Here is a 23,169-nt window from a genome sequence, read left to right as displayed (position 1 = left end):
TTATGGGTACCCATGAATTTCAAAACAGGTCTCTTCAGTGTGTCTTGTTCCATTACAATGATTGCAATGAAGTTTGTCCTTATCAATATCCTCATGGGTTTGGAATGATCGAGAACTTTCATTAGATGGTGGAAGAGACCCAGGTGCCTTAGTTGCCATAGCCATAGGAGGTGCTGTCATTGTAGCTTTTGTTCCCATCATAGTGACCAGCCTTTGGGATTCACGTCGTACCAAATTGAAGCATTCTTCGATTCCAGGGATAGGTTTCATCCTTAGAATCTCACTCCGAACTTGGTCAAACACACCATCTAATCCCGCAAGAAAATCATACACCCTATCTTTTGCGAGTTCTTCTTTACGAGTTTTCAAATCTGCTCCACACACCATACGAAGAGGACGTCGTCTGTCAAGGTCCTGCCACACACTCTTTAATTCAGTGAAGTACAAATTAATTTGACGACCATCCTGTCTCGTCCGTGTAGCCTTGCACCGGAGTTCATAGTATTGGGACTCATCAGAACCATCATAAAACATCTGGGTGACACTCTCCCAGATATCTTTAGCCGTGGGCAAGTCTATAAACAGGCCAAGCAGGTGGGGTTCCATGGTTTTGAGCAACCACCCCCGCACAATAGCATCTTCCGTTGACCACTTCACATATCCTGGATCATCTTCATCTTCGACCAAACCTTGAAGTTCGAGTCGCTCAATCGATACCCAAACGGAATGGGGTTGACGTTGGATGACTCACCATGGACCGATATAGTTTGCATGGGAATTATATCTCCAGTTTTGATGTCTGCCATTGCACGGACAGATGTGCAGGTTATGTATATTTGTTTTTTTTTCTGTAGCTTTGTTGATTCCAAAGGCTACGGTGCTTTGGTTTCTGGGTTCAAGATTTGATGAACACCAAAGTTTTGACGGCTAGGGTTTTTTTCCGAGACGAGACAGGTCGAAACCTGCTCTTGATACCAAGTTAAATTCTAGGTTTTAGATGAATATTTTCCTTATCTTTATTCTTCTCACATAGAGGAATATATAAACATATACAATCTCCTACAAACTAGGAAACAAGTATCCCAAAACCACTAGGATACCAATTACATAATTTTATACCAAAAATATCTCTTCATTCCTTATTCCCTAAGATTTCCTCACGCAACAAATAGTATATAGCCTAATGAAATGTAATTCAATTGATCTCTTCATTTCTTTTTTGTTTTTGGTTTACCATGAGAATGTAGACAATACTTTTTTCTTTATTTAAATTATATTCTAATAAGACCGCGTACATCCTATCTTAATTAATTGGCCTAGTTAACGTTTCTACACACACAATTGGTTAATTAACCACTACACTTTAACATATGTTTTAGGATTGATTTAAAACAGCTTCTTAAAGAGTAAAAAGTTTTTTCTACTACGTTTGACAGTAAAATACAAGAGTGTTGTGATTTATAGAAGCATTTTTTTTAGAAAGCATTTTTGGTAGTGTTTATAATAAAAGCACTTACAGTAAAAGTGAAAAAAGTAGTTTTTAGGGAAGTAGTCTCGAACAAGCCTTAAATAACGAAATGAAATAAAAGCCAGCACACAAACTATCCAACTTTAAATAAAGAAGAATGATGAAAAGCATGAAGGCGCTCAATATATAAATGGTTTCACCTCTCACGTTGTCTCTCATGGCAATATATAATCTGATCGGTACAGAAGTCCTACTTTGCCTCCAAAAAAGGAAGCATAAATATTATTAATCAGACAACTGATCATGAATTAGTTAACGGTAACTTTGCCGACCATGCCAGCTCCCTGGTGAGGAGAGCAGTAGAAAGAGTATGAACCTTTTTCGGTCAAGGTGATGGCGTAGGTCTCCCCGGGGCCATTCAGGAGGTCCTCCTCGCTCATCGAGATCTTTCCAGCATCCACACCGCCGGGAACCTCGTCCTCGTCAAACACAATGTTGTGTGGGAATCCAGCATTGTTCTTGAACACAATTTTCTCACCGGGGGCGACGGAGAAGCTGTTGGGGACGAAGGCCAAGCCACCGTCATCGCTGCCTAGCAAGACCTCAATCGCCATGGCATTACTGGCGAGGATAGCACTGGCGGCAGTGGCGGCAACGGCCACACCGATATCCTTGAGGGATGACTTGACGATGCACATCTGCCTTCGGGAGGCTGAGACCTTAACGGCAGCGTTAACCTTGGCTGCGCCGGCGGATTTGAGTCCGGTGAATGATGGGATAGCGACCGCGGCGGGGTTGACGGAGGCCATTGTATGTAGTTGATTGAACGTGTTCTCGCAAGCAGGTCGCCTCAAGTTCTAAAAGCGATCAAAAGGAGAAGATAGGAAGGGTGTGTTTTAATAGGGTGGGAGGGGGAAGGTTATGTGTGGTGGAGGAATTGGTGATTGGATATAGTGAATGAGTGGCATTGGGTGGAGATGCTATCCGATGACGTGGCACTGGAGCTTAGTGATGGGAGGTGGAGAGTGTGAGAGCTTGCAAGTATGTCAAACTAGTGGAAGTGGATAGACAAGAGGACAAACAATCTATGATCTACATATGATATGAATGAGTGGCTGATCTTACAGTTTGGGTTCATTTGGTTCATGTGTGAGATTATGGACTAAATTCGTCTAGTTTCTTGGTGCAAAAGGAACCAAATATTTGATCAAAATTAGCTACTAGACCTTGTGGCTAGCTGCGTCAAAATTTCGTTATGATCATAAAAAATTGCACAAGTATATGTGTTATTTTTCTCAATAAAAATCTTTTAAAATTAAAAAAAAATCATCATACACTTCAAATATATTGAATATTGATAGGAGTATTGAATGACTTTTTTTTCGAAGTATCTTCTAACAGCTCGCTTAACGAAATAACAAACAAATACGATCCGAATAATTTCTTGTCCCCGTCAATACTAAAACTTGGTTGATAGGCCATAGCTTATATTCATTGAGGACTGATGGCGTGTTTATATAACCGTAATGAAAATAAGAGGAATCAAATTGAGGAGGAATTGAATTGAGGAGGAGTTGGAATGAGAAGAAGTCAGAATTGAATTCATGTTGAAGCTGTTTATTTAAATGCTCTGGAATCGGAATAAAAATGATACTAATTTCATAAAGTTGTTTACTAATTTAGCAGAATCAGATATAAACTAGTGTGATTTACTAAAATGCCCTTGTCCCAAATCAAATATTTTATATACTTTTTTTTAATAAAATTTGATATAATATATAATAGTAAGAAAAAAAATTAAATTGCTTTTTTATTTCATAGACACACTAAAATGCTTTTGTTTTATTTATTTATTTATAAATTTAAGTATTTACTTTAATATTTAAATTTTCTTGCTCAAGTTGTAGTTTATTCTCTTCAACATATGCATGGAGTTGTGCATAATGTGAATAAGCATGAAAATAAAAAAAGTAAGGAGTTGTGCATAATGGAGTTGTGCACAATTAAACTAGGGTTAATGGGTTTATAAAGGATAGTCTTGGAAGTAAAAAAAGTAAGTGAGAGCATAAAGCAAACAAAAGTGTCATTTTAATTGCCCAAGCAATCAGGAATCCAAATCCTTCAAATTTTGGAATTGAATTCCAAAATTTTGTGTGGGTCCCATCTTTTCTTTTACTTCCCAAGTTTAATAGACAAAATTATACCCCGTAATTGAAATTTAATTCCGTATTTTAATTTCGATTACGTAAATGCGCCTTGAAAGTAGTATCAAATGAAGTCCAAGGGGACAGACAGACAGAGAGTGGATTCCCTCACTCAATTGCTTGTGATTTGTGAGAGGAAAATTAACAGTAGCTAGCGGACACCGACGGTACGTACTTACGCAGCAATTAAATTGGCCCACGCTCCACCTTGCTGCATTTACTCTTCTAACTATTTCTTCTCCTACTTTCTTTGATCCACACTCCCACTCCCAGCATTAAGAATTTTTTTCTATATTCCATGGTAACTACACGGCTATGAAGCCACACGTGTGCGGTGAAAATTCGTTAGTTACAATTGGAAGGACAACCAAGTAGCACAGTTACATACTCAAATGATAATATTGGCTATCCAATAAATACATATTTCTGGTTACTAACTTACTATTTACGTTAACGGTATACAGTGAAGGTATTTAATTAGTTTTTGCTAGACGGTAGTACCCCCTGGCCTGCTGCTAATTACATTAACAAAGACGGTCGCCGGTCGAAACTGAAGAAAGTTAAGGTTCCATCATAAAATCAATTGGCAATATGAGGAGTAGCGTAACCTCTTATAAGCCCATGCGTGGTCCTTCTCCCATCAATGTGGGACTCATTCTCACCACGCTCCCTCACGTGTGACGAATTTTCAAGCCTAACACATGGATAACGCAATGGGATGACGTGGACATGTGGGACAACCTGCTTTGATACCATGAAGAAAGTTGGGGTTCCACCATAAAACCAATTGGCAATATGAGAAGTAGTCAAACCTATTATAAGCCTATGCAAGGTCCCTCACCTCATCCATCAATGTGGGACTCATTCTCAACACGCCTTCTCACGTGTGGTGAATTACGTGTGACGAATTTTCAAGCCTAACACGTGGACAACACAATGAGATGACGTGGATACGTGGGACAACTTGCTCTGATACCATGAAGAAAGTTGAGATTCCACCATAAAACTAATTGGCAATATGGGAAGTAGCCCAACCTCTTATAAGCCCATGCAAGGTCCCTCACCTCATCCCATCAATGTGGGACTCATTCTCAACACGCTCTCTCACGTGTGACGAATTTTCAAGCCTAACAAGTGGACAACACAACGGGATGACGTGGACACGTGGGACAACCTACTCTGATACCATGAAAAAAGTTGAGGTTCTACCATAAAACCAATTGGCAATATGAGGAGTAGCGAACCAAAACCGGATAGTGGAGTACAAGGTTCTCAATTTTGTTCTGTCACGTAAGTTAAGTGTAAAATAAGCAAAAAAAGAAGATATATATTCCATTTTGTAAAAGAGAACGAAAAAGGAAAAACATCAAAAAAATGAAATGAAACAGAAATAAAGAGAAAAAAAATGAAATATTGACCAGATCGATATTGAAAGAGCGAGGAAGAGGGCGGAGGCAGCCGGCGTGAGAGGATGAAAGAGCACTGAGATATTGGCGCGGCTCAATCAGATTCAGGTGACCATAGAACAACGTACATATCTACGTACATGCAGATGCAGTAAGTAATCTTCTTCTCTGAGTGAACCAGGCCAACATCACAGTAACTATTTCAATAAGGTAATTGTATATCCGCAAAACATTCTATATTTTTCCTGCATGCTGCATCAACTTCACACACACACACACATATATATAGAATTATTTACCAAATGAAGCAGAGAAATAAGTTGAAGGATAGGAGAGGACTGACTGCTGAGGAGGATATATATATATATATATATATATATTGATAATAATGGTGGTGAAATTGGGAATGTCATGAATCAATATTTAAGGAAGGACTAGAGAGAGAGAGAGAGAGAGAGAGAGAGAGAGAGAGAGAGAGAGAGAGAGAGAGAGAGAGAGAGAGAGAGAGAGAAGCATATTGCAGTTGCAGGGTGCTGGTGGTGCATTAAAAACCGGCAGCTACCGAATTAAAACCCTAATGCCAAAGGACCATAGCAGCATTCAATACCATGCTAAATGTCCCATCAGCCCGGCCCATAATATTCTCTCTCTCTCTCTCTACTCTCTCTCTCTCTAGATTCTCTCTCTCATCTCTGTGATACACACTTCCACAGAAGCTTGCTAGGCACAGAAACAACAAGGTTGCAGTTGCAGCGCCTCCACATCAATAACGGAATCTCACTCTCTGCTGGGTTGCAGGATAAATTTATTTTCTCTACTCTTCTTATTATTAACAGAAGATGCAGACCCAGAGGCACACGTCTATCTAATATATATATATATATATATATATATATATATATCTCTCTCTCTCGCTTTCTCTCTCTCTCTCTCTCTGCATGCCCCAGCACCAGCAGAAACACGAACACGTTAATCAAAACTAAAAATTTGAATTACGTACGTTAAATTAAACTAAAGTAAAAGGAATATCAAATGAGTTGTCAAAGTAACGCCCCCACCACCCCCCACAACGGCCATGCAAAACGCTTGCTTTTTATTATTATCTCCCAGTCTCCCTTTAGTCTTTACTAAACCAACTACTTCATCCACCTTAATTACTAGTTGTGGAATCTTGTCAGTACTCAATGCCATTTTTTGTCCCTTGCTTTCTGTTTACTAATTAATAACCGCGGGATATAGAGACTAGAAGAGTGAGAGAGACTTCAGTTGAGTTAGCCTTGCTAATTAGTTAATTCTTGAGTTGAGGAAATTCACATTGCACATCTGATTCATTTTCTGCTAAAAAAATTGGGAGACTGGGTAGTTGACCATGTTTAAGAACATTGTTTAACTCTTTACGTATGTAAAAATATTATTCAACTCGTTGAGGGACCGTTTGATTACCATACTATTTTTAATTCTTAGTTTGATAACCAATTTTACATTACAAAACATGTATTAATCTACTCTCGAAACTCAATATCTAGGCTTCTAACTTTGATCTGCCGACTGACTCTTGTCATACCTAATTCGAACCCAGGACCTCAAGACTAGCTACCAACTTAATATTTAACAAAAAATTCACCATAACTAAAAAAATATGCGATGAATATTTTGCTACACGTTTTTTCATTTGTTTCATTTTCCGCAATAAATAAAAACAGAAACAATTAACAAAAACTTTCAAACCCATCGTCATTTATCTTTATACCTGAAAACTAAAAAGTAGAAATTAAAAAACTGAAATAACAACAACACTTAAAAATTAGAAAAGAAATTGTATATGTACACAATTTAAGCCATCGTTCTCTATAAATAAATATACTTTACATATAAAAAGTCACAGTATAGCTATCCACACTCTATAAACATCTTGAATCTTGAGGCATCCCATTATGTATATGTTCTTTGTCATATTTTCACAAGTAAAACGCATAATAATCTTTTGAGAAGAGATGACTTGTCAAGATCTTTCTGGATCGAAGTTTCTGGGCCTGGTTAGTTTTAAAAATTAAAGAAGAAGCTAGCCCAATCCTCTTTTCTTTTTCTTTTTTTAAAAGGTAAGAACATTTCCCACAAGCTAGAGAAGCTATTCTAACACTTTGAACAGTCACTCGCTAAATGTAAGAGAGAGAAATTAGCTGAAAGCTAAACATTAAGAAATATTAAATGCACAGTACACTCCTTCGCCGGAGAGGGCACAAGATGTTCTGATACATAAGAGATTACTGCATGGGGCACATGACCCTGCCACTAGACCCGCCGCAGTCCAAGCTCGTCTGGGACAAGGAATTATTGGCATAGGAAGTTATTTGCTTAGCCAATCTTTTATGCAGGTTCGTTCTGCTTCCGGCTCAAATTCATCGAGGAAAGCGAATGTCAATGTTCTGCTGCTGCCAACAAAGAGATGCACGGCTATATGAATATTTATTTGGAGTTGGCTCTCTCTATTGAAAACATTGATCTTTACATCTCTCATATGGCACGTTATTTCTTATGTATTCGGTCATCCACCGCCAGCTTTTGGTTTGTCACCAGACTTTGAACTTGCTCTTGAAGCTGAGAGGTTACAGATAACTCCGTGTATGCCAGTCAACTGTTTACAAGGTAAGTAGGTTGAAATACGTTTCTTTATGATTGTCATCATTTTCACATAATGAAGTACACGAAAAAAGATGCTTCTCCTTTTTGCAGTGTGATCTGTACTGCCTTTTATACCTATCATTTCTATATGTATATAGGAATGTCTCGTATGACTTTGTTGTGTCTGAGAAGATATTTGACAGGAAGGAATTACAGCAAATAATTGATTGCTATAGTTTTGCATTGTTCTTATATAATTAACTTTGCTATACTTCAAATTTTACAGGTCGATGCATGAAATTACTATTTCCACGAATGACAAGCCCAAAGTCCTCCTCAGTGAGGTAGATTTGTTTTCCCCCTTTGAATATATGTTTAAAATTGCTGCTCTGCAATGTCAATCAATCTAATGTGGTTTTCAATTTACATCATCTTTGTTGATATTCTCAATGATGTAAACAGTTGGTAACATGTTAAGCGTTTCTCAGTTTTGCAAGTATGTGATGTGATTCACTTACAGTTCCGGATCTTCTTACATAGGTAAGGTGATTATTGTTTATCTTCATATTTGAAATTCCGAATCTTCAATTAACTTTGATATTTCTCAATGAAGACATGTAAGGTGTAAGCTATTGTAATTTATGTATTTATATTTGTTTATGCCCTCACATGGTTTTCGGTTCAATTCAAGTTTTTTATATTTTCTTTTTCGTTCTCAGAATTTCTGTCTGGGGGAAGTATGTATGACTTTCTGCATAACCAAAGGGGCGTGTTATCACTTCTGTCCTTGCTCAGAGTCGCAAATTGATGTTTCCAGGGGAATGAACTACTTGCACCAAAGCAATATAATTCATAGGGAGTCGAAAGCTGCTAATCTTTTGGTAGACGGAACTGGAGTAATAGATTCTTTGTATCTCTTAACTATGTTGCGTATATAAGTACTTTATTTAGTGTACTTTTCTCAAAATGAAAGAGGCATGGGCAGGACGTGTGCGTTCTTGTCCTTGTTACATATTTTTCTTTCAACATGAGCTTATCATCAGGTTATATTTTGGGTGTGTGTAGATTTAACATGGTGATCAAACTTAATTATTCGATTTTCTTTAAGTTTGAAATTATTGTTGACAGGTAGTGAAAGTAGCTAATTTTGGCACCGCGAGAGTACATGCACAGTATGGTGTTATGACTGCAGAAAATGGCACTTGTCGCTCGCGAGGTCTGTGTAACTGTGTTCCCTAGATATTAGCCATCTCATTTGCTTCACTGGAATTAAGCATCTGGATATCACACTAGTGTCTGACACATGATTGCTTTCTGTTGATCAAGGAAGGTTATAAAGCATAGGACATACGATCATAAAGCTCACGTTTTTATCTTGGGGGTTGTTCTGTCCATGTTTCGTGACTGAAATGTCAGCTTCCCGACGAGAACTTAACTCCGTTACAAGCGGCAGTTGGCGTAGTCCAGAAGGTATTCGTGTACTTTTTTTCCAGCAATATAAGCCATTCTTTGATCTTTATCCTTGATGGAATTGAGCTTCCTTTTCCTGATGAGAAGTTTTATTTAGTAGCTGGTAGCACGGTACAAGTTGTGCCGTGAATTCGAGCTGTCGGAAAATAGGGCCAGAAAGGTACTGGGAAAAAGATCCAATGCTCGTCTTTATTCTTCCTTCCCAAGTCTGCAATTCTGAAAGTCTACAATTCTAGACTGGTTTGGTACTGCGGTGATTCTGAAAAAAATTGGTATCAAAAAATGCTGGGAGCTATTTTTGTGTTTGGTAAACATTCAGCTTCAGCTTTTTTTCACAGTTTTGGGTGAAAAAAAGCCAAAAACAAGAAGCTGCAAAACCCAGCTTTGAAAAATCGGTTTTTTTTCACATCTGTTTTACATAAAAGTTTACCAAACACTATAATACTATTTTTTTTTTCAAAAGCATTTTTACAAAAAAGTTTACCAAACACTCTGCTGCTTTATTTCACAACCGCTTATTCTTACAATACAACAAAATCAACTTTTTATCAAAACACAATAATACCAAACCAGCCCTTAAAGGTTGCAAAGGGAAGCGAGATAGACGAAAGGGAAAGTCAGCTAAAGTCGCACCCAATGAGGAGAAATTCTTGAGCAGACCGCTGACGTGACACGACTCTATATGTGTGTTTATTGGGTTTTGTTTTATTAATCTAAATTAAATGTTCAAATTTTTCGTTCATAATCAAGCTGATTAAAAAAACGTGTCTCATATACTAGATAAAGTTCGAATTCTTAGAGCATAATTTAGATTATAATAAATCAAACTAGATTATCGTTGGAATAAAAACAAAAAAAAATCTTCAACTCGATGAACAAGGATTCTCTCCCGAAAATTCGACAGCCCACTAAAACATATATTCCCAAGTCGCAGTTACTATAACGGCGTGTCGGGAATCTGATGTCCTCCACCCTTCCTTTTCATCTCTCGGATATTTATTCGTTTACTTTTCTATAAAACATGGGCGACGACGAGCCAAAAATATAATAATTGACAAGATGACGAGAGAGACGTATCCAGAACGGGAACGGAGACTTCCCTTAGACCTTTTGGGGGAATAATTTTTAAACATTTCAGAAAGCCGCTTTATATTCGACAATGACGGTCTCACGTTGCTTCTCTTTCGCTTTTACCCAAACGAACAAAAGAATCACAAGCAATTTCTATAAGTTCATTGCTTAACTTGGAAGGTTTGAGAAAAAGTATCCGTCTTCAACTACATAAGTCACCACTTTCCTGCCCTGCAGTCTGCAGAAGCAGCAACCGAACTCACCACCAAGAAGAAGAAGATCAAATGGCAACGAGGGAAGGAGAAGTGGTAGTCAAGATCGACGATGGCGATGATTCCTGTAGCATAGAAACAGAGACTGCACCGCATAACGGAGAACCAGCTCCAAGGACACCAGTAATTCAGGGCTCCCCAGAAAAACTGACTGAATCTTTCCGACGGAGAAGCAAAGAGCTTCCGGAAGCTTCCTCCAGCTCCGACGGGGCTGAGGCTGTCATCCAATGCAGCTCCAACGCCTCCTTCTCCCGAAGCCCCTGGAAACCCCCCATGAGCAAGACAAAGTCCAGGCTTCTCGACCTACCAGAGGAAGTGTCTCTGAAATCCGACAGAACGGCCGCTTCCGGACGATCGCATGGAAAAGATGACGACGCTTCGGCTTTCGACGACCCTGACCTTGAAGACATTCCAGAGGAGTACAGGAAGTGGAAGTTCAGCGCGCTCACGTTGCTTCAGTGGGTGAGTCTTGTTATTGTTATAGCTGCTTTGGTTTGCAATCTTTGGATTCCGATTTTAAAGAAGCAAACTTTGTGGGATCTTCCGCTGTGGAAGTGGGAAATTCTGGTTCTGGCATTGATTTGTGGTCGTTTGGTTTCTGGTTGGGGAATTCGGGTGGTTGTGTTCTTCGTAGAACGAAATTTCTTGTTGCGAAAACGGGTTTTGTATTTCGTTTATGGATTAAGGAAATCGGTGCAGAATTGTCTCTGGTTGGGTTTGGTCTTGTTGGCGTGGCACTTGATATTTGATAAGAAGGTGCAGGAGAAGACCAAGAGTAGGATTTTGCCTTATGTGACCAAGATTCTTGTGTGTTTTCTGGTTGGGACATTGATTTGGCTGCTGAAGACAATACTTGTTAAGGTTCTTGCCTTGTCTTTCCATGTCAACGCATTTTTCGATCGAATTCAGGAGGCTTTGTTCAATCAGTATGTGTTGGAGACACTTTCAGGCCCCCCTCTGTTTGAAAGGCGACTGTCACTAGAAGAGGAAAAAGCCGCGGCAGCTGAGATTCAGGAGTTTCAGAAAGCGGGGGCTGCTATGCCTCGCGAGCTCAGTGCAACTCTTCTTCGCAGGGCAAGGAGTGGGAGAGTTGTGGGGAGTGGACACCAAAATAGCCCCAGAGTAGGGAAGAGTCCCGCGGTTTCTAGGCCAGCGTCTGGGAAGCAAGATGAAGGCATCCCGGTTGATCACTTGCATAAGCTAAACCAAAAGAATGTGTCGGCTTGGAATATGAGAAAAATGGTAAACATCATCCGGCACGGGGCCTTAACCACTCTAGATGAACACATACTGAATTCTGATATGGGAGACAACTCTTCTTTGATGATTACAACTGAATCTCAAGCAAAAGATGCAGCCAGGAAGATGTTTTTCAGAGTAGCCAAGCCAGGGTCTCCGTAAGTTTACATAAAAAATTTTACCATTAGATATTAATTTGGTTTGATCTTCATCTGCATGTGAGCTACACTATGTTAAATTACCTAATGGTTACCTGCTCAGAAGTACTTTGTATGGGAGTAGTCTACAGGAGTTACCTTCAACATGTGCTAATGCATTTTGTTGTGACAGATACATTTACCTCGAGGATTTGATGCAGTTTATGGATAAAGATGAAGCTTTAAAGACATTTCGTCTCTTTGGTGCAGCAAGTGAAGATGACAAAATCAGCAAGACCGCTCTTAGGAATTGGGTGGTAATAATGCCTTTTAAGTTGTGGTTTCTGTCATCGACGAACCATTTATTGAAGAATGAATGTGTTTTTCTCGTTTCTTTTAGGTCAATGCATTTAAAGACAGAAGAGCACTAGCATTTTCTTTGAACGATACAAAAACAGCTGTGGATGAACTCCATAACATTTTGAACGTCCTTGTAGCTATCGTCATTTTGATAATCTGGCTTATTATACTTGAGGTTCATTTCGCCCACTTCCTTCTCTTAATGAGCTCCCAGCTTCTTTTGGTTGTATTTATCTTCGGGAACACATGCAAGACAGTTTTTGAAGCAATCATCTTTCTATTTGTAATGCACCCGTTTGATGTGGGTGATCGTTGTGAAGTGGATGGAGTCCAGGTGAAGTTTTGAATCAGAAGTTATGTTTATGTGTAGTGTGTATTACCTTAGGATCTGTGTTTATACCGATATACCTAATTGCTTGATGGTTTTTTTCGGTTTCAGATGGTAGTTGAAGAGATGAATATATTAACTACGGTCTTTCTGAAGTTTGATAACCACAAGATCATATACCCTAACAGTGTTCTTGCTACCAAGGCAATTGCTAACTATCGTCGTAGTCCTGACATGGGCGATGCTATTGATTTTTGTGTGCATATTTCAACTCCTTTGGAGAAGGTGGCTACTATGAAAGGAAGAATACAGAGGTATACCTTGAAATGAAATATTTACGTTTTGGAAACAACACATCCACACATGTTAAAAAGTATGAGCATATGCCTTTCGAGTTTTGCTACGGAGGAATCACACCCCTTATATGATTATCAACTGCTTAACATGTTACACAGGTATATTGAAGACAAGAAGGACCACTGGTACGACGCTCCAATGTTGATCATGAGGGATGTGGAGGAGTTGAACAAACTGAAGATATCGGTATGGCTGACACACAAGATGAACCATCAGGACATGCTGGAGAGATGGCACAGGAGGAGCCTTTTGATCGAAGAGATGATCAAAGTGTTCAGAGAGCTAGATATTGAGTACCGGTTACTGCCTCTCGATGTCAACGTCCGAGCCATGCCAAGTTCAACCTCCAACAAGGTTCCTTCAAATTGGACAACTTGTGTCCCGCCACCAGCAAACTAACACTCTTCAACTTGTACTCTGGGAGGACTGGCATGACGGTTGAGGGTTCTTTGGAACATGACGTTTGATGCTGAGATATAACAGCAGAGCAGATGATTGTTGTTCCAGACTAACATATGAAATTATGCGTATATTATAGATAAATTGCCAATCCTCCTCACTTCAGATGGACCACCTTGGTACTAATCCATCATTCTAATTGGAGAGATTTTTCAGTGTGACCGGTATATGGGATGGTACACCACGTATCACTATACGAATGGTGGGATATATCTTAAAAAGTTGATAACTTAAAAAATAAACTTTCTCACCATTTATATAAAACCAATTGGTGTACCATCCGTGTTCTGGTCATAATGAAAATTTTCTCACCCTAATTATAAAGTGTATTGAGTTTGAACTTGGGAAGGATGCCGGATACACCAAGTAGTTGGATGCTTAGAAATAAAAAAACTTCCACCACTCATATTATCACTCTTGATGTGCGGGCCGTGTTCCTAAACACTGAAAAATATCTCTTAAATATTAATACCAATTTGTTTCCTAATTCTATTTGTTTATTAATATAAGGTGGTAAAATTGAAAAGTGTGATTTTCTTATTAAAATCGTAACAAGTACTTCATAATGAATTGTTAATTTGTTTAATTCATATGAATGATTAAATAATATTTAAATCGAATGAATTCTTTTCAAAATAATGATGTTTACATGACAATAGAATGAATGGTTTCAGTCATGATTTTTGTGAGGTAAAATGATGAAGTTGTTTTAAATGAGCAAAAGTTAGAAAGATAACATTTGTTAGGAACAAAGACGAAGCAGATGCAAAATATCACACTATCTTGTTTCTTAACTCTAATACAAAATGATTGCAGATAAAAGAAAATAGGAAGATTACTTATATTATTCCAACTTTTCCTTTTTTACTATGTGTTTTGATCACTTGTAGTGCTCTATATATAGAGCAACTTCGTTGTAAGCTTACAAAACTACCCTATTAGGCATATGGTAGAGATACTGTTTGCACGTGGGCATACAATTACAATCCCACTATTTACAGCAGAAGTGCATGTCCTTTTTATCAAAAGAAAGAAAAGAAAACCTTTATTGCACTGCAGTTCCTTAATTGGAAGTTGACGAAGAAAATCTTCAACTACAACTACCAGAGCAGCTAATGCTGGAGGACCGGTAGCTATGATGGAGATGGATGTAAACTATTTTTGTGAGTGTTTGTATTGGGACAATTCGTTCAAAGAGTTCCCTACGAGTACCACGATAATGACCAGAGAACTTTCTAGTTATCCAGCAATATTGGATTTAATCCCCATGTCTAAGAGTAGCAATCGTATCAAGAAGAAGAGGATTATCAATGGCAACGAGGGAAGGACAACTTATAGTCAAGATCGACGGCGGTGATGCTTCTTCGAGCAAAGAAACAGAGACTGCACCAAATATCGACGAAGAAGCAGCTCCAAGGTCGCCAATAATTCACGGCTCCCCAGAAAACCCTGCTGAATCAGTCCGACGGAGAAGCAAAGATCTGCCGGGAGCTCCCGAGATTGTCCGATGCAGCCCCAATGCCTGCCCCCGAAGCTCCTGGAAACCGCCGGTGAGCAAGACCAAGTCCAGGCTGCTCGACCCACCACCTGAGGAAGCGTGTCTGAAGTCGGACAGAGCTGTGGGCTCCGGACGAACTCCGCGGAGAGATGACGACGCTTCGGCTTTCGATGACGACGACCTCGAAGACATTCCAGATGAGTATAAGAAGATCAAGTTCGATGCCCTCACATTGGTTCAGTGGGTGAGTCTTGTTATTGTTATAGCTGCTTTAGTTTGCAATCTATGGATTCCAGTAATAAAGAAGCGAACTTTGTGGAATCTTCTGCTGTGGAAGTGGGAAATTCTGGTTCTGGCATTGGTTTGTGGTCGTTTGGTTTCAGGTTGGGGAATTCGGGTGATTGTGTTCCTAGTAGAGCGAAATTTCTTGCTTCGAAAACGGGTTTTGCATTTCGTATACGGTATAAGGAGATCTGTTCAGAATTGTCTGTGGTTAGGATTGGTTTTGTTGGTATGGAACTTGATTTTTGATAAGAAGATGGAGGAGAAGACCAAGCATAGGATTTTACCTTATGTGACCAAGATTTTGGTATGTTTTCTGGTTGGGACGTTGATTTGGCTGCTGAAGACAATACTTGTTAAGGTTCTTGCCTTGTATTTCCATGTCAACGCCTTCTTCGACCGGATCCAGGAGGCTTTGTTCAATCTGTATGTGTTTGAGACGCTATCTGGTCCCCCTATGTTTGAAAGGCAACACACACGGGAAGAGGAAAAGGCCGCGGCAGCTGAGATTAGGGAGTTTCAGGAAGCCGGGGCTGCTATGCCTCGTGGCCCCCCTCTGTTTGAAAGGCAACTGTCACTAGAAGAGGAAAAAGCTGCGGCAGCTGAGATTCAGGAGTTTCAGAAAGCGGGGGCTGCTATGCCTCGCGAGCTCAGGGCAACTCATCTTCGCAGGGCAAGGAGTGGGAGAGCTGTAGGGAGTGGACACCAAAATAGCCCCAGAGTAGGGAAGAGTCCCGCGGTTTCTAGGCCAGCATCTGGGAAGCAAGATGAAGGTATCCCGGTTGATCCCGGTTGATCACTTGCATGACGGATGAGGGTTTTTTGGAACATAACGTTTGATGCTGAGATATAACAGCAGAGCAGATGCTTGTAGTTCCAGACTAACATATGAAATTATGCATAGATTATAGATAAAGTGCCAATCCTCCTCACTTCAGATGGACCATTTTGGTACTATTCCATCACTCTAATCGTAAAGTGTATTGAGTTTGAACATGGGAAGGGTGCCGGGTACACCAAGTAGTTGGTAGGGATGGCAATTCTAACAGTTAAACCCGATAACCGTCTAAATGGATTGAATTTGGGTATGAAAATTTGGATATATTTTGGGTATGGGAAAAACCCTGAATATTATGCGGTTATGGTTTTGGATATGGTTATAGTAGTCCCCAATCCATATCCCTATCTAAATCCGAATCCAAATCGAATAATATATAATATAATTATATGTATATTCATTATTTACCAAATCCATTACCTTGAGAATACAAAAATTGCATTGTGTGAGTTGCATTTTGTGGCAAAGTTCAAAAGTTTTGATATAAATCAAAATCTACGAGAATTTAATAGTATTTATGCGAGATATCGAAGATCAACCAACATTATCAATGTTTATCTTTAATTTTTATGTTCCACAAGATCCATTAATTAAACCATTTTATACATTAAATATTTAATGAGGAAATTAATATTTACTAAATTATCATACGTCAATTGGAGAATATATTTTTTGTATTAATAAAGATGGATATAATCGTTAACCGATGATAAATCCGTTATCCGGTATGATGATTATGGATAATACCCGATGGTTAATTTGCAGTTACAGATATGGTTAATTTTCGTGGTTATGGGATGAATATAGTTTTTCCGTCCCCAAACCGATTTGTTATCATCCCTAGTAGTTGGATACTTGAAATAAAAAAATTTCCACCACTTATATTATCACACTTAATGCGTGGATCGTGTTCTTAACACACTAAAAAATATCTCCTATATACTGGTAGCATTTTGTTTCCCAATTCTATTTGTTTATTAATACATGACGGTAAAATTGAAAAGTGTGATTTTCTAATTAAAATCGTAACAAATGAACAGTCCTTTTCGTCAAAAGAAAGAAAAGATTCGGAAACCGTGGGAAAATGCTGTGATGGCGGTCTCACATTGCCAGCCTGTTGTCGATTTTTCTCAAAGAAGGGACTCAAAATGGTGGGGAAAGTATAAAGTAACCCTATTTTTGTCTTTTGTGGTCTTAGCAGGTGTCCAATTATAATTATAATTTAATTTTAATTTTAATTTTAATTATTGGACACGTGTCCGGTGATTAGAGGCAAACATTCCAAACTTTTATTGCACTGCAGTCCTTAATTGGAAGGTGATGAAGAAACTCTTGTGCTACAAGTACCAGAGCAGCAGCAGCAGCAATCGTATCAAGAAGAAGAAGAGGATTATCAAATGGCAACGAGGGAAGGACAAGTTCTACTCAAGGTCGATGGCTGTGATGCTTCTTCCAGCAAAGAAACAGAGACTGCACCAAATATCGACGGAGAAGCAGCTCCAAGGTCGCCAATAATTCACGGCTCCCCAGAGAACCCTACTGAATCAGTCCGACGGAGAAGCAAAGATCTGCCGGGAACTTCCTCCAGCCCGGCCGGAGCTCCCGAGATTGTCCGATGCAGCCCCAACGCCTCCCCCCGAAGCTCCTGGAAACCGCCGTTGAGCAAGACCAAGTCCAGGCTGCTCGACCCACCACCTGAGGAAGCGTGTCTGAAATCGGACAGAGCTGTGGGTTCCGGACGAACTCCGCGGAGAGATGACGACGCTTCGGCTTTCGATGACGACGACCTCGAAGACATTCCAGATGAGTATAAGAAGATCAAGTTCGATGCCCTCACATTGGTTCAGTGGGTGAGTCTTGTTATTGTTATAGCTGCTTTAGTTTGCAATCTATTTATTCCAGTAATAAAGAAGAAAACTTTGTGGAATCTTCCGCTATGGAAGTGGGAAATTCTGGTTCTGGCATTGATTTGTGGGCGTTTGGTTTCGGGTTGGGGAATTCGGGTGATTGTGTTCTTTGTAGAGCGAAATTTCTTGTTGCGAAAACGGGTTCTGTATTTCGTATACGGTTTAAGGAGATCTGTTCAGAATTGTCTGTGGTTGGGATTGGTTTTGTTGGTATGGCGCTTGATTTTTGATAAGAAGATGGAGCAGAAGGCCAAGCATAGGATTTTGCCTTATGTGACCAAGATTTTGGTATGTTTTCTGGTTGGGAGATTGATTTGGCTCCTGAAGACAATACTTGTTAAGGTTCTTGCCTTGTATTTCCATGTCAACGCCTTCTTCGACCGGATCCAGGAGGCTTTGTTCACTCAGTATGTGTTTGAGACGCTATCTGGTCCCCCTATGTTTGAAAGGCAACACACACGGGAAGAGGAAAAGGCCGCGGCAGCTGAGATGAGGGAGTTTCAGAAGGCCGGGGTAGCTATGCCTCGTGATCTCAGGGCAACTCTTTTTCCGAGGACAAGGAGTGGGAGAGTTGTCGGGAGTGGAAGCCATAATAGCCCCAGAGTAGGGAAGGGTCCCGCGGTTTCTAGGCCAATGTCTGAGAGCCAAGATGAGGAGATCCCGGTAGATCAGTTGCAGAAGCTAAATCAGAAGAATGTGTCGGCCTGGAATATGAGGAGGATGGTAAACATCATCCGGCACGGGTCCTTAACCACTCTAGATGAACATATACTGAACTCCAATGTGGGAGATGAGTCTTCTTTGAAGATTACAACTGAATGTCAAGCAAAAGAGGCAGCCAGGAAGATATTCATGAGAGTAGCCAAGCCAGGGTCCCCGTAAGTTTATTCAATTCTTTTCATCATTCGATATTGATATTGTTTGATCTTCCTCTACATGTAAGTTACACTATGTTTAATTACTGAATGGTTTGATGAGTGCTTTATTCTGTGTTTTAGTGTTATCTCTGTGCAAGTACATGCTCAGATGTTAAGCTCTATCCTTCCGTTAAAAACATTTAGGGAAGTACTTTATTGGACTGACCTAGAACGTGTTGTGCTAATGCATTTTGTTGTGACAGACACATTTACCTGGAGGATTTGATGCGGTTTATGGATAAAGATGAAGCTTTGAAGACGCTTCAACTCTTTGGTGCAGCAAGTGAACATGACAAAATCGGGAAGACCGCTCTTAAAAATTGGGTGGTAATAATGCCTTTTTAACACTTTTACCGTTGGTTCTTGTTTGTTTTTGCTGTTAATCAGCTAGTAAAGTCTATGCATATCCAAATCTTGGAGAAGCAAGAGGTAAGATGTGCTTTCTGCCATCGACGAACCATTAATTGAAGGATGGATGTGTTTTTCTCATTTCTTGTAGGTCAGTGCATTTAAAGAAAGAAGAGCACTAGCATTGTCTTTGAATGATACAAAAACAGCTGTGGACGAACTCCGTAAAATTATAAATGTCCTTGTAGCTATTGTCATTGTGATAATCTGGCTTATTATTCTTGGGGTTCATGTCAGCCACTACCTTCTCTTAATAAGCTCCCAGCTTCTTTTGGTTGCATTCGTCTTTGGGAACACATGTAAGACAGTTTTTGAAGCAATCATCTTTCTGTTTGTAAGGCATCCGTTTGATGTGGGTGATCGCTGTGAAGTGGATGGAGTCCAGGTGAAAATTTGAGTCAGAAGTTATGCTTACTGTGTTGTGTGTATTACCCTAGGATTTATGTTTATACAGACTTACCTAATTGCTTGATGTTCTCTGCGTTTCAGATGGTAGTTGACGAGATGAATATATTAACTACAGTCTTTCTGAAGTATGATAACCAGAAGATCATATACCCTAACAGTGTTCTTGCGACCAAGGGAATTGCTAATTATCATCGTAGTCCTGACACGGTTGAATTTATTGATTTCTGTGTTCATATCGCAACTCCTATGGATAAGGTGGCCACTATGAAAGAAAGACTACAGAAGTATGCATTCCAACGAATATTTTACTTTTCGTGTTTTTTTTCTCTAATATTTTCGAAACAACACATCCATTCATGTTATGGAATGTTTGGTGTAACGTGTAAAGGCCTTTCGGCCTTTGCTAGGAAGGAAGTACAGCCATCATATGATAATCGCCTGCATAAAATACGTGTTTTATTGTTGGATCATGTTTATCCAAATTGGATCAGTCTTAATCTGGGCTCTGGCTACTTAACATGTTATGCAGGTATATGAAAAGCAGGAAGGATCACTGGCATGATGATCCGTTGCTGGTCACAAGGGATGTGCTGGATTTGAACAAACTGATGATATCGGTATGGCCGACACACAAGATGAACTATCAGGACATAGAGGAGAGATGGAGGAGGAGAAGCCTTTTGGTCGAAGAGATGATCAAAGTGTTCAGAGAGCTCGATATTGAGTACCGGTTACTGCCTATTGACATCAACGTCCGAGCCATGCCAAGTTTAACCTCCAACAGACTTCCTTCAAATTGGACAACCAGTGCCCCGAAGCCAGCAAGTTAATAAACTTCCAAGTACGCTGTTGCCACTTTCAAACTAAGACCTGCAGTACCGGAATGACGGATGAGGGTTCTTCGGAATGAATGATTGATGAGAAATAACAGAAGATGCTTGTAGTTTCAGACACATATGTACGTTATGCATGATGTTCCAGATGTTACGTTTTGTACTAAACTATTTTGTTTCTATTCTAATTAAAAAAAAATTGGAGCTATGGTCTTGAACTTTGGTCCAATTGGAGTTTTGGTCCCTAAATTAAAAATTTGTGGGTATGGTGGTTCCTTAGCTTGTTATAATGTGTAACAATGGTCTTTTTGGTTAATTTCGTTTAAACTTTCATTCACTTTTTGTCCCTTTAAACTCTTTGGATGGATGGATGGAAGTTCCAGTGGCATTCACCAAAAGCTCCAATTGAGCTAAAGTTAGAACCAAGGCTCCAATTGAGCTAAAGTTCAAGAACCAAAGCTCCAATCGAGTTAAAGTTTAGAAATCATTGCTTTAGCCAAGTTCATGCGCTGAATAATATGATAGAATGCGGTAATTTATGGCTGAATTTTTTTTAGGATTTAGGTTGAGTTGACCAAAATTATATGTCAAGTTCGGGTCTCATCCTTTAACAACATTTGAAAGAAAATAAAAAAAAAAACATTACTTGGCTACTCAAATATAAGTAGAAACTTATACTCAAAAATCTTAGTATTTGAATCACAGAGTTTTGTATTTATGATCAAAACCGTTCATATTATCAATCACATTGTAAAAGCATTATAAGCCGTCTATGTATTTGCAAGAATAGATTGACTAAACAACCTTAGTTTTAATTCATTTTTTTAGAGAGAATCTTTATAGGGTTATTTATAATATGAACGATTCTAATTATAAACACGAAGTTCTATACATTGGTAACGAACAATTTTGAGTATGAATTCTTCTTCATCATTTAAATAGCCAAGTATTGTTCGAAAAACATACAAGGGCCCAGTAACATAAGATCTACAACGCCTAAGAAACTGCTGTTTTATTGGGCTTTTGGCACTCTCCATTGTCAAAACACTTTCTCCATTCTCACTCTCCGTCGCGCAGCTTCCAAAAGAATGGAAGAGAAGGATGCCAATGAATTAATAGCAAGCCCTCAGACGACGCAAGAACTAGCAATGGAAGGCCAGAAGCATCTCGAAGAAACCATCGAGGCAGCTTTCCAGATCCTCTCCTCCATGAACGACGAGCTCTGCAACCCCACCTTGTGGTCCTCCACCGGCACCGCCTCCTCTAACGCTGCAAATGGCCCTTCTTCCCACTCTAATGGCGTCAATAACGGCGATTCTTCTTCTTCTGAAAACACTTCTTCCCATTACCATGGAGACTTGGTTGGCGCTGGTGGTCCTGGCACCGGTGGAGCTCTTGAGGAGGCTCGATTTCGGTATAAGAACTCTGTGGGCTTGCTTCGTGCCGTTCTCGCCGCAATTCCCAAATCTCGGAAGGTGATTTCTGACACCCTTTTCTTTAATTTGGTCAATTTTCGATCCATAGTTGTCAAATTAAATAGTGAAATTGCCTACATAATCACATTTATGCATTCATATTTAACCAATGCCAATGATCATGTGAAGTATGATTTCTTCAAGTGGTTATTTGTGTGGTGGAGGATCCAGTGCAGTGTTTTTTTATTTATAAAATCGGGAAATAATTGAAATTACTTAATTGACTGTACCACTGTTGAACTGGATGAGTCGAGATTTCCGTTGATTTTGCGTATGAAAGTGACAAGCTTTAACTGCTGAATTGAACGTAATGTTTGCTCCGTTTACTCGAAATCTCAAACTTCGTGAAATGCAGCAAATGCGTCAATGAAAAACTTGGAATGTTATAAGAGTCAATACTTTAGGTGTATTGTCATTGTGAATAGTTCTTTGTCTCGAGTTTATGTGTGTGTATGCATCTAATCGGAATGATTTTATTTCGGATTGAGATATCACAGTTTGTGAACCATATTAGTTAGCTAACATACATAAGTTCATTTTAAAATAGGCAACATCCAAAACTAGTTCAACTGCAGTCGGTTCAGAATCACCGGCAGATGAAGCTGAACTTGAGAAGTTAGATGAGCGAGCTTCCAATTTGAGAAAGGTAAGGTTGATTTCTCATTTACCATGTCTAGAGGGGTTGAACTTTGTTTGGAGAGTTCATGTCTTTAATTATATGGAATTTTAATCTTTGACGAGCGCTTTAGTTGTTGCTCCAATGTTTCTGTAAAAGTTTCAATCGACGTTGTTTTATTTTGTAGGAGCTTGCGAACAAGAATGTGTATATCAAATTTCTAATAGATCAACTACGGGATCTTATCACTGACATATCAACTTGGCAAAGTCCTTGTTCCGTCTGATTTCAGGAAGAATCTTCCTGCGGGTGATGCTGCTTTTATATTAACTTTGCATAATCAGTGAAACCTTAATGTGTTTTATTGTATTCGTTTTCCAATCAGTTTAGCGACGGGTTTTTTATGTTTCACGGGGAAAATATTAGGTGAGAAATAGAATAGTGAATAGGTTTCTAAATCATGAGATATCTGATGTTAAAGATCGACTTGTCAATTCTAATTTCGGATTTGGTAGCTCAATTCTTCTTCCATTGCCTTGATTGTATTCAATGTCTGATTTGAAAGATATATGGAAGATCAGTTTCCCAAGGCTT

The 23,169-nt window shown here is 39.3% G+C and overlaps 6 protein-coding genes across 6 annotated transcripts; 4 read left to right on the top strand and 2 right to left on the bottom strand.

Moving 5' to 3' along the window:
* Positions 1 to 806, bottom strand: LOC137718023 (uncharacterized). The gene is made up of 2 exons (XM_068457545.1): positions 752 to 806; positions 1 to 689 (listed from the first exon to the last, which is right to left on the bottom strand). The coding sequence occupies exons 1-2, from the start codon at positions 804 to 806 to the stop codon at positions 1 to 3; spliced, it is 744 nt and encodes a 247-aa protein (XP_068313646.1).
* A 780-nt stretch (positions 807 to 1,586) lies between these two features.
* Positions 1,587 to 2,385, bottom strand: LOC137717570 (plastocyanin B'/B''). The gene has a single exon (XM_068456977.1). It carries the CDS (start codon positions 2,275 to 2,277, stop codon positions 1,777 to 1,779), a length of 501 nt encoding a protein of 166 aa, XP_068313078.1. The 5' UTR covers positions 2,278 to 2,385; the 3' UTR covers positions 1,587 to 1,776.
* An 8,114-nt stretch (positions 2,386 to 10,499) lies between these two features.
* On the top strand, positions 10,500 to 13,567 carry LOC137718626 (mechanosensitive ion channel protein 8-like). Its single transcript, XM_068458175.1, has 5 exons — positions 10,500 to 11,910; positions 12,083 to 12,206; positions 12,290 to 12,583; positions 12,689 to 12,891; positions 13,033 to 13,567. The coding sequence occupies exons 1-5, from the start codon at positions 10,526 to 10,528 to the stop codon at positions 13,331 to 13,333; spliced, it is 2,307 nt and encodes a 768-aa protein (XP_068314276.1). The 5' UTR covers positions 10,500 to 10,525; the 3' UTR covers positions 13,334 to 13,567.
* Positions 13,568 to 14,703: 1,136 nt separating this feature from the next.
* On the top strand, positions 14,704 to 15,969 carry LOC137718022 (mechanosensitive ion channel protein 8-like). Its single transcript, XM_068457544.1, has 2 exons — positions 14,704 to 15,641; positions 15,741 to 15,969. Exons 1-2 carry the CDS (start codon positions 14,704 to 14,706, stop codon positions 15,967 to 15,969), a joined length of 1,167 nt encoding a protein of 388 aa, XP_068313645.1.
* A 1,371-nt stretch (positions 15,970 to 17,340) lies between these two features.
* Positions 17,341 to 20,826, top strand: LOC137716785 (mechanosensitive ion channel protein 8-like). Its single transcript, XM_068456164.1, has 5 exons — positions 17,341 to 18,796; positions 19,039 to 19,162; positions 19,335 to 19,628; positions 19,733 to 19,935; positions 20,181 to 20,826. The coding sequence occupies exons 1-5, from the start codon at positions 17,409 to 17,411 to the stop codon at positions 20,479 to 20,481; spliced, it is 2,310 nt and encodes a 769-aa protein (XP_068312265.1). The 5' UTR covers positions 17,341 to 17,408; the 3' UTR covers positions 20,482 to 20,826.
* Positions 20,827 to 21,484: 658 nt separating this feature from the next.
* LOC137716787 (mediator of RNA polymerase II transcription subunit 30-like) lies at positions 21,485 to 23,106 on the top strand. The gene is made up of 3 exons (XM_068456166.1): positions 21,485 to 21,959; positions 22,507 to 22,605; positions 22,763 to 23,106. The coding sequence occupies exons 1-3, from the start codon at positions 21,573 to 21,575 to the stop codon at positions 22,859 to 22,861; spliced, it is 585 nt and encodes a 194-aa protein (XP_068312267.1). The 5' UTR covers positions 21,485 to 21,572; the 3' UTR covers positions 22,862 to 23,106.
* Positions 23,107 to 23,169: the final 63 nt, after the last annotated feature.

Source organism: Pyrus communis, chromosome 15, assembly GCF_963583255.1.
Source record: "Pyrus communis chromosome 15, drPyrComm1.1, whole genome shotgun sequence".
Taxonomy (NCBI): Eukaryota; Viridiplantae; Streptophyta; class Magnoliopsida; order Rosales; family Rosaceae; genus Pyrus; species Pyrus communis.
The sequence above is the reverse complement of the archived record's forward strand: the minus strand, read 5'-3'. Positions and strand labels throughout refer to the sequence as shown.

What these genes read in the sequence shown, in the direction of transcription:
- LOC137718023 (XM_068457545.1), bottom strand. Translation starts at nt 806, where the DNA reads ATGGCAGACATCAAAACTGGAGATATAATTCCCATGCAAACTATATCG. An exon ending in GCAAACTATATCGGTCCATG is followed by an intron (nt 690 to 751) that starts GTGAGTCATCCA and finishes TCGAACTTCAAG; the next exon opens with GTTTGGTCGAAGATGAAGAT.
- LOC137717570 (XM_068456977.1), bottom strand. Translation starts at nt 2,277, where the DNA reads ATGGCCTCCGTCAACCCCGCCGCGGTCGCTATCCCATCATTCACCGGA.
- LOC137718626 (XM_068458175.1), top strand. Translation starts at nt 10,526, where the DNA reads ATGGCAACGAGGGAAGGAGAAGTGGTAGTCAAGATCGACGATGGCGAT. An exon ending in GTAGCCAAGCCAGGGTCTCC is followed by an intron (nt 11,911 to 12,082) that starts GTAAGTTTACAT and finishes TTGTTGTGACAG; the next exon opens with ATACATTTACCTCGAGGATT. An exon ending in GTGAAGTGGATGGAGTCCAG is followed by an intron (nt 12,584 to 12,688) that starts GTGAAGTTTTGA and finishes TTTCGGTTTCAG; the next exon opens with ATGGTAGTTGAAGAGATGAA.
- LOC137718022 (XM_068457544.1), top strand. Translation starts at nt 14,704, where the DNA reads ATGGCAACGAGGGAAGGACAACTTATAGTCAAGATCGACGGCGGTGAT. An exon ending in GGTCCCCCTATGTTTGAAAG is followed by an intron (nt 15,642 to 15,740) that starts GCAACACACACG and finishes TCTGTTTGAAAG; the next exon opens with GCAACTGTCACTAGAAGAGG.
- LOC137716785 (XM_068456164.1), top strand. Translation starts at nt 17,409, where the DNA reads ATGGCAACGAGGGAAGGACAAGTTCTACTCAAGGTCGATGGCTGTGAT. An exon ending in GTAGCCAAGCCAGGGTCCCC is followed by an intron (nt 18,797 to 19,038) that starts GTAAGTTTATTC and finishes TTGTTGTGACAG; the next exon opens with ACACATTTACCTGGAGGATT. An exon ending in GTGAAGTGGATGGAGTCCAG is followed by an intron (nt 19,629 to 19,732) that starts GTGAAAATTTGA and finishes TCTGCGTTTCAG; the next exon opens with ATGGTAGTTGACGAGATGAA.
- LOC137716787 (XM_068456166.1), top strand. Translation starts at nt 21,573, where the DNA reads ATGGAAGAGAAGGATGCCAATGAATTAATAGCAAGCCCTCAGACGACG. An exon ending in CAATTCCCAAATCTCGGAAG is followed by an intron (nt 21,960 to 22,506) that starts GTGATTTCTGAC and finishes ATTTTAAAATAG; the next exon opens with GCAACATCCAAAACTAGTTC. An exon ending in GAGCTTCCAATTTGAGAAAG is followed by an intron (nt 22,606 to 22,762) that starts GTAAGGTTGATT and finishes TTTATTTTGTAG; the next exon opens with GAGCTTGCGAACAAGAATGT.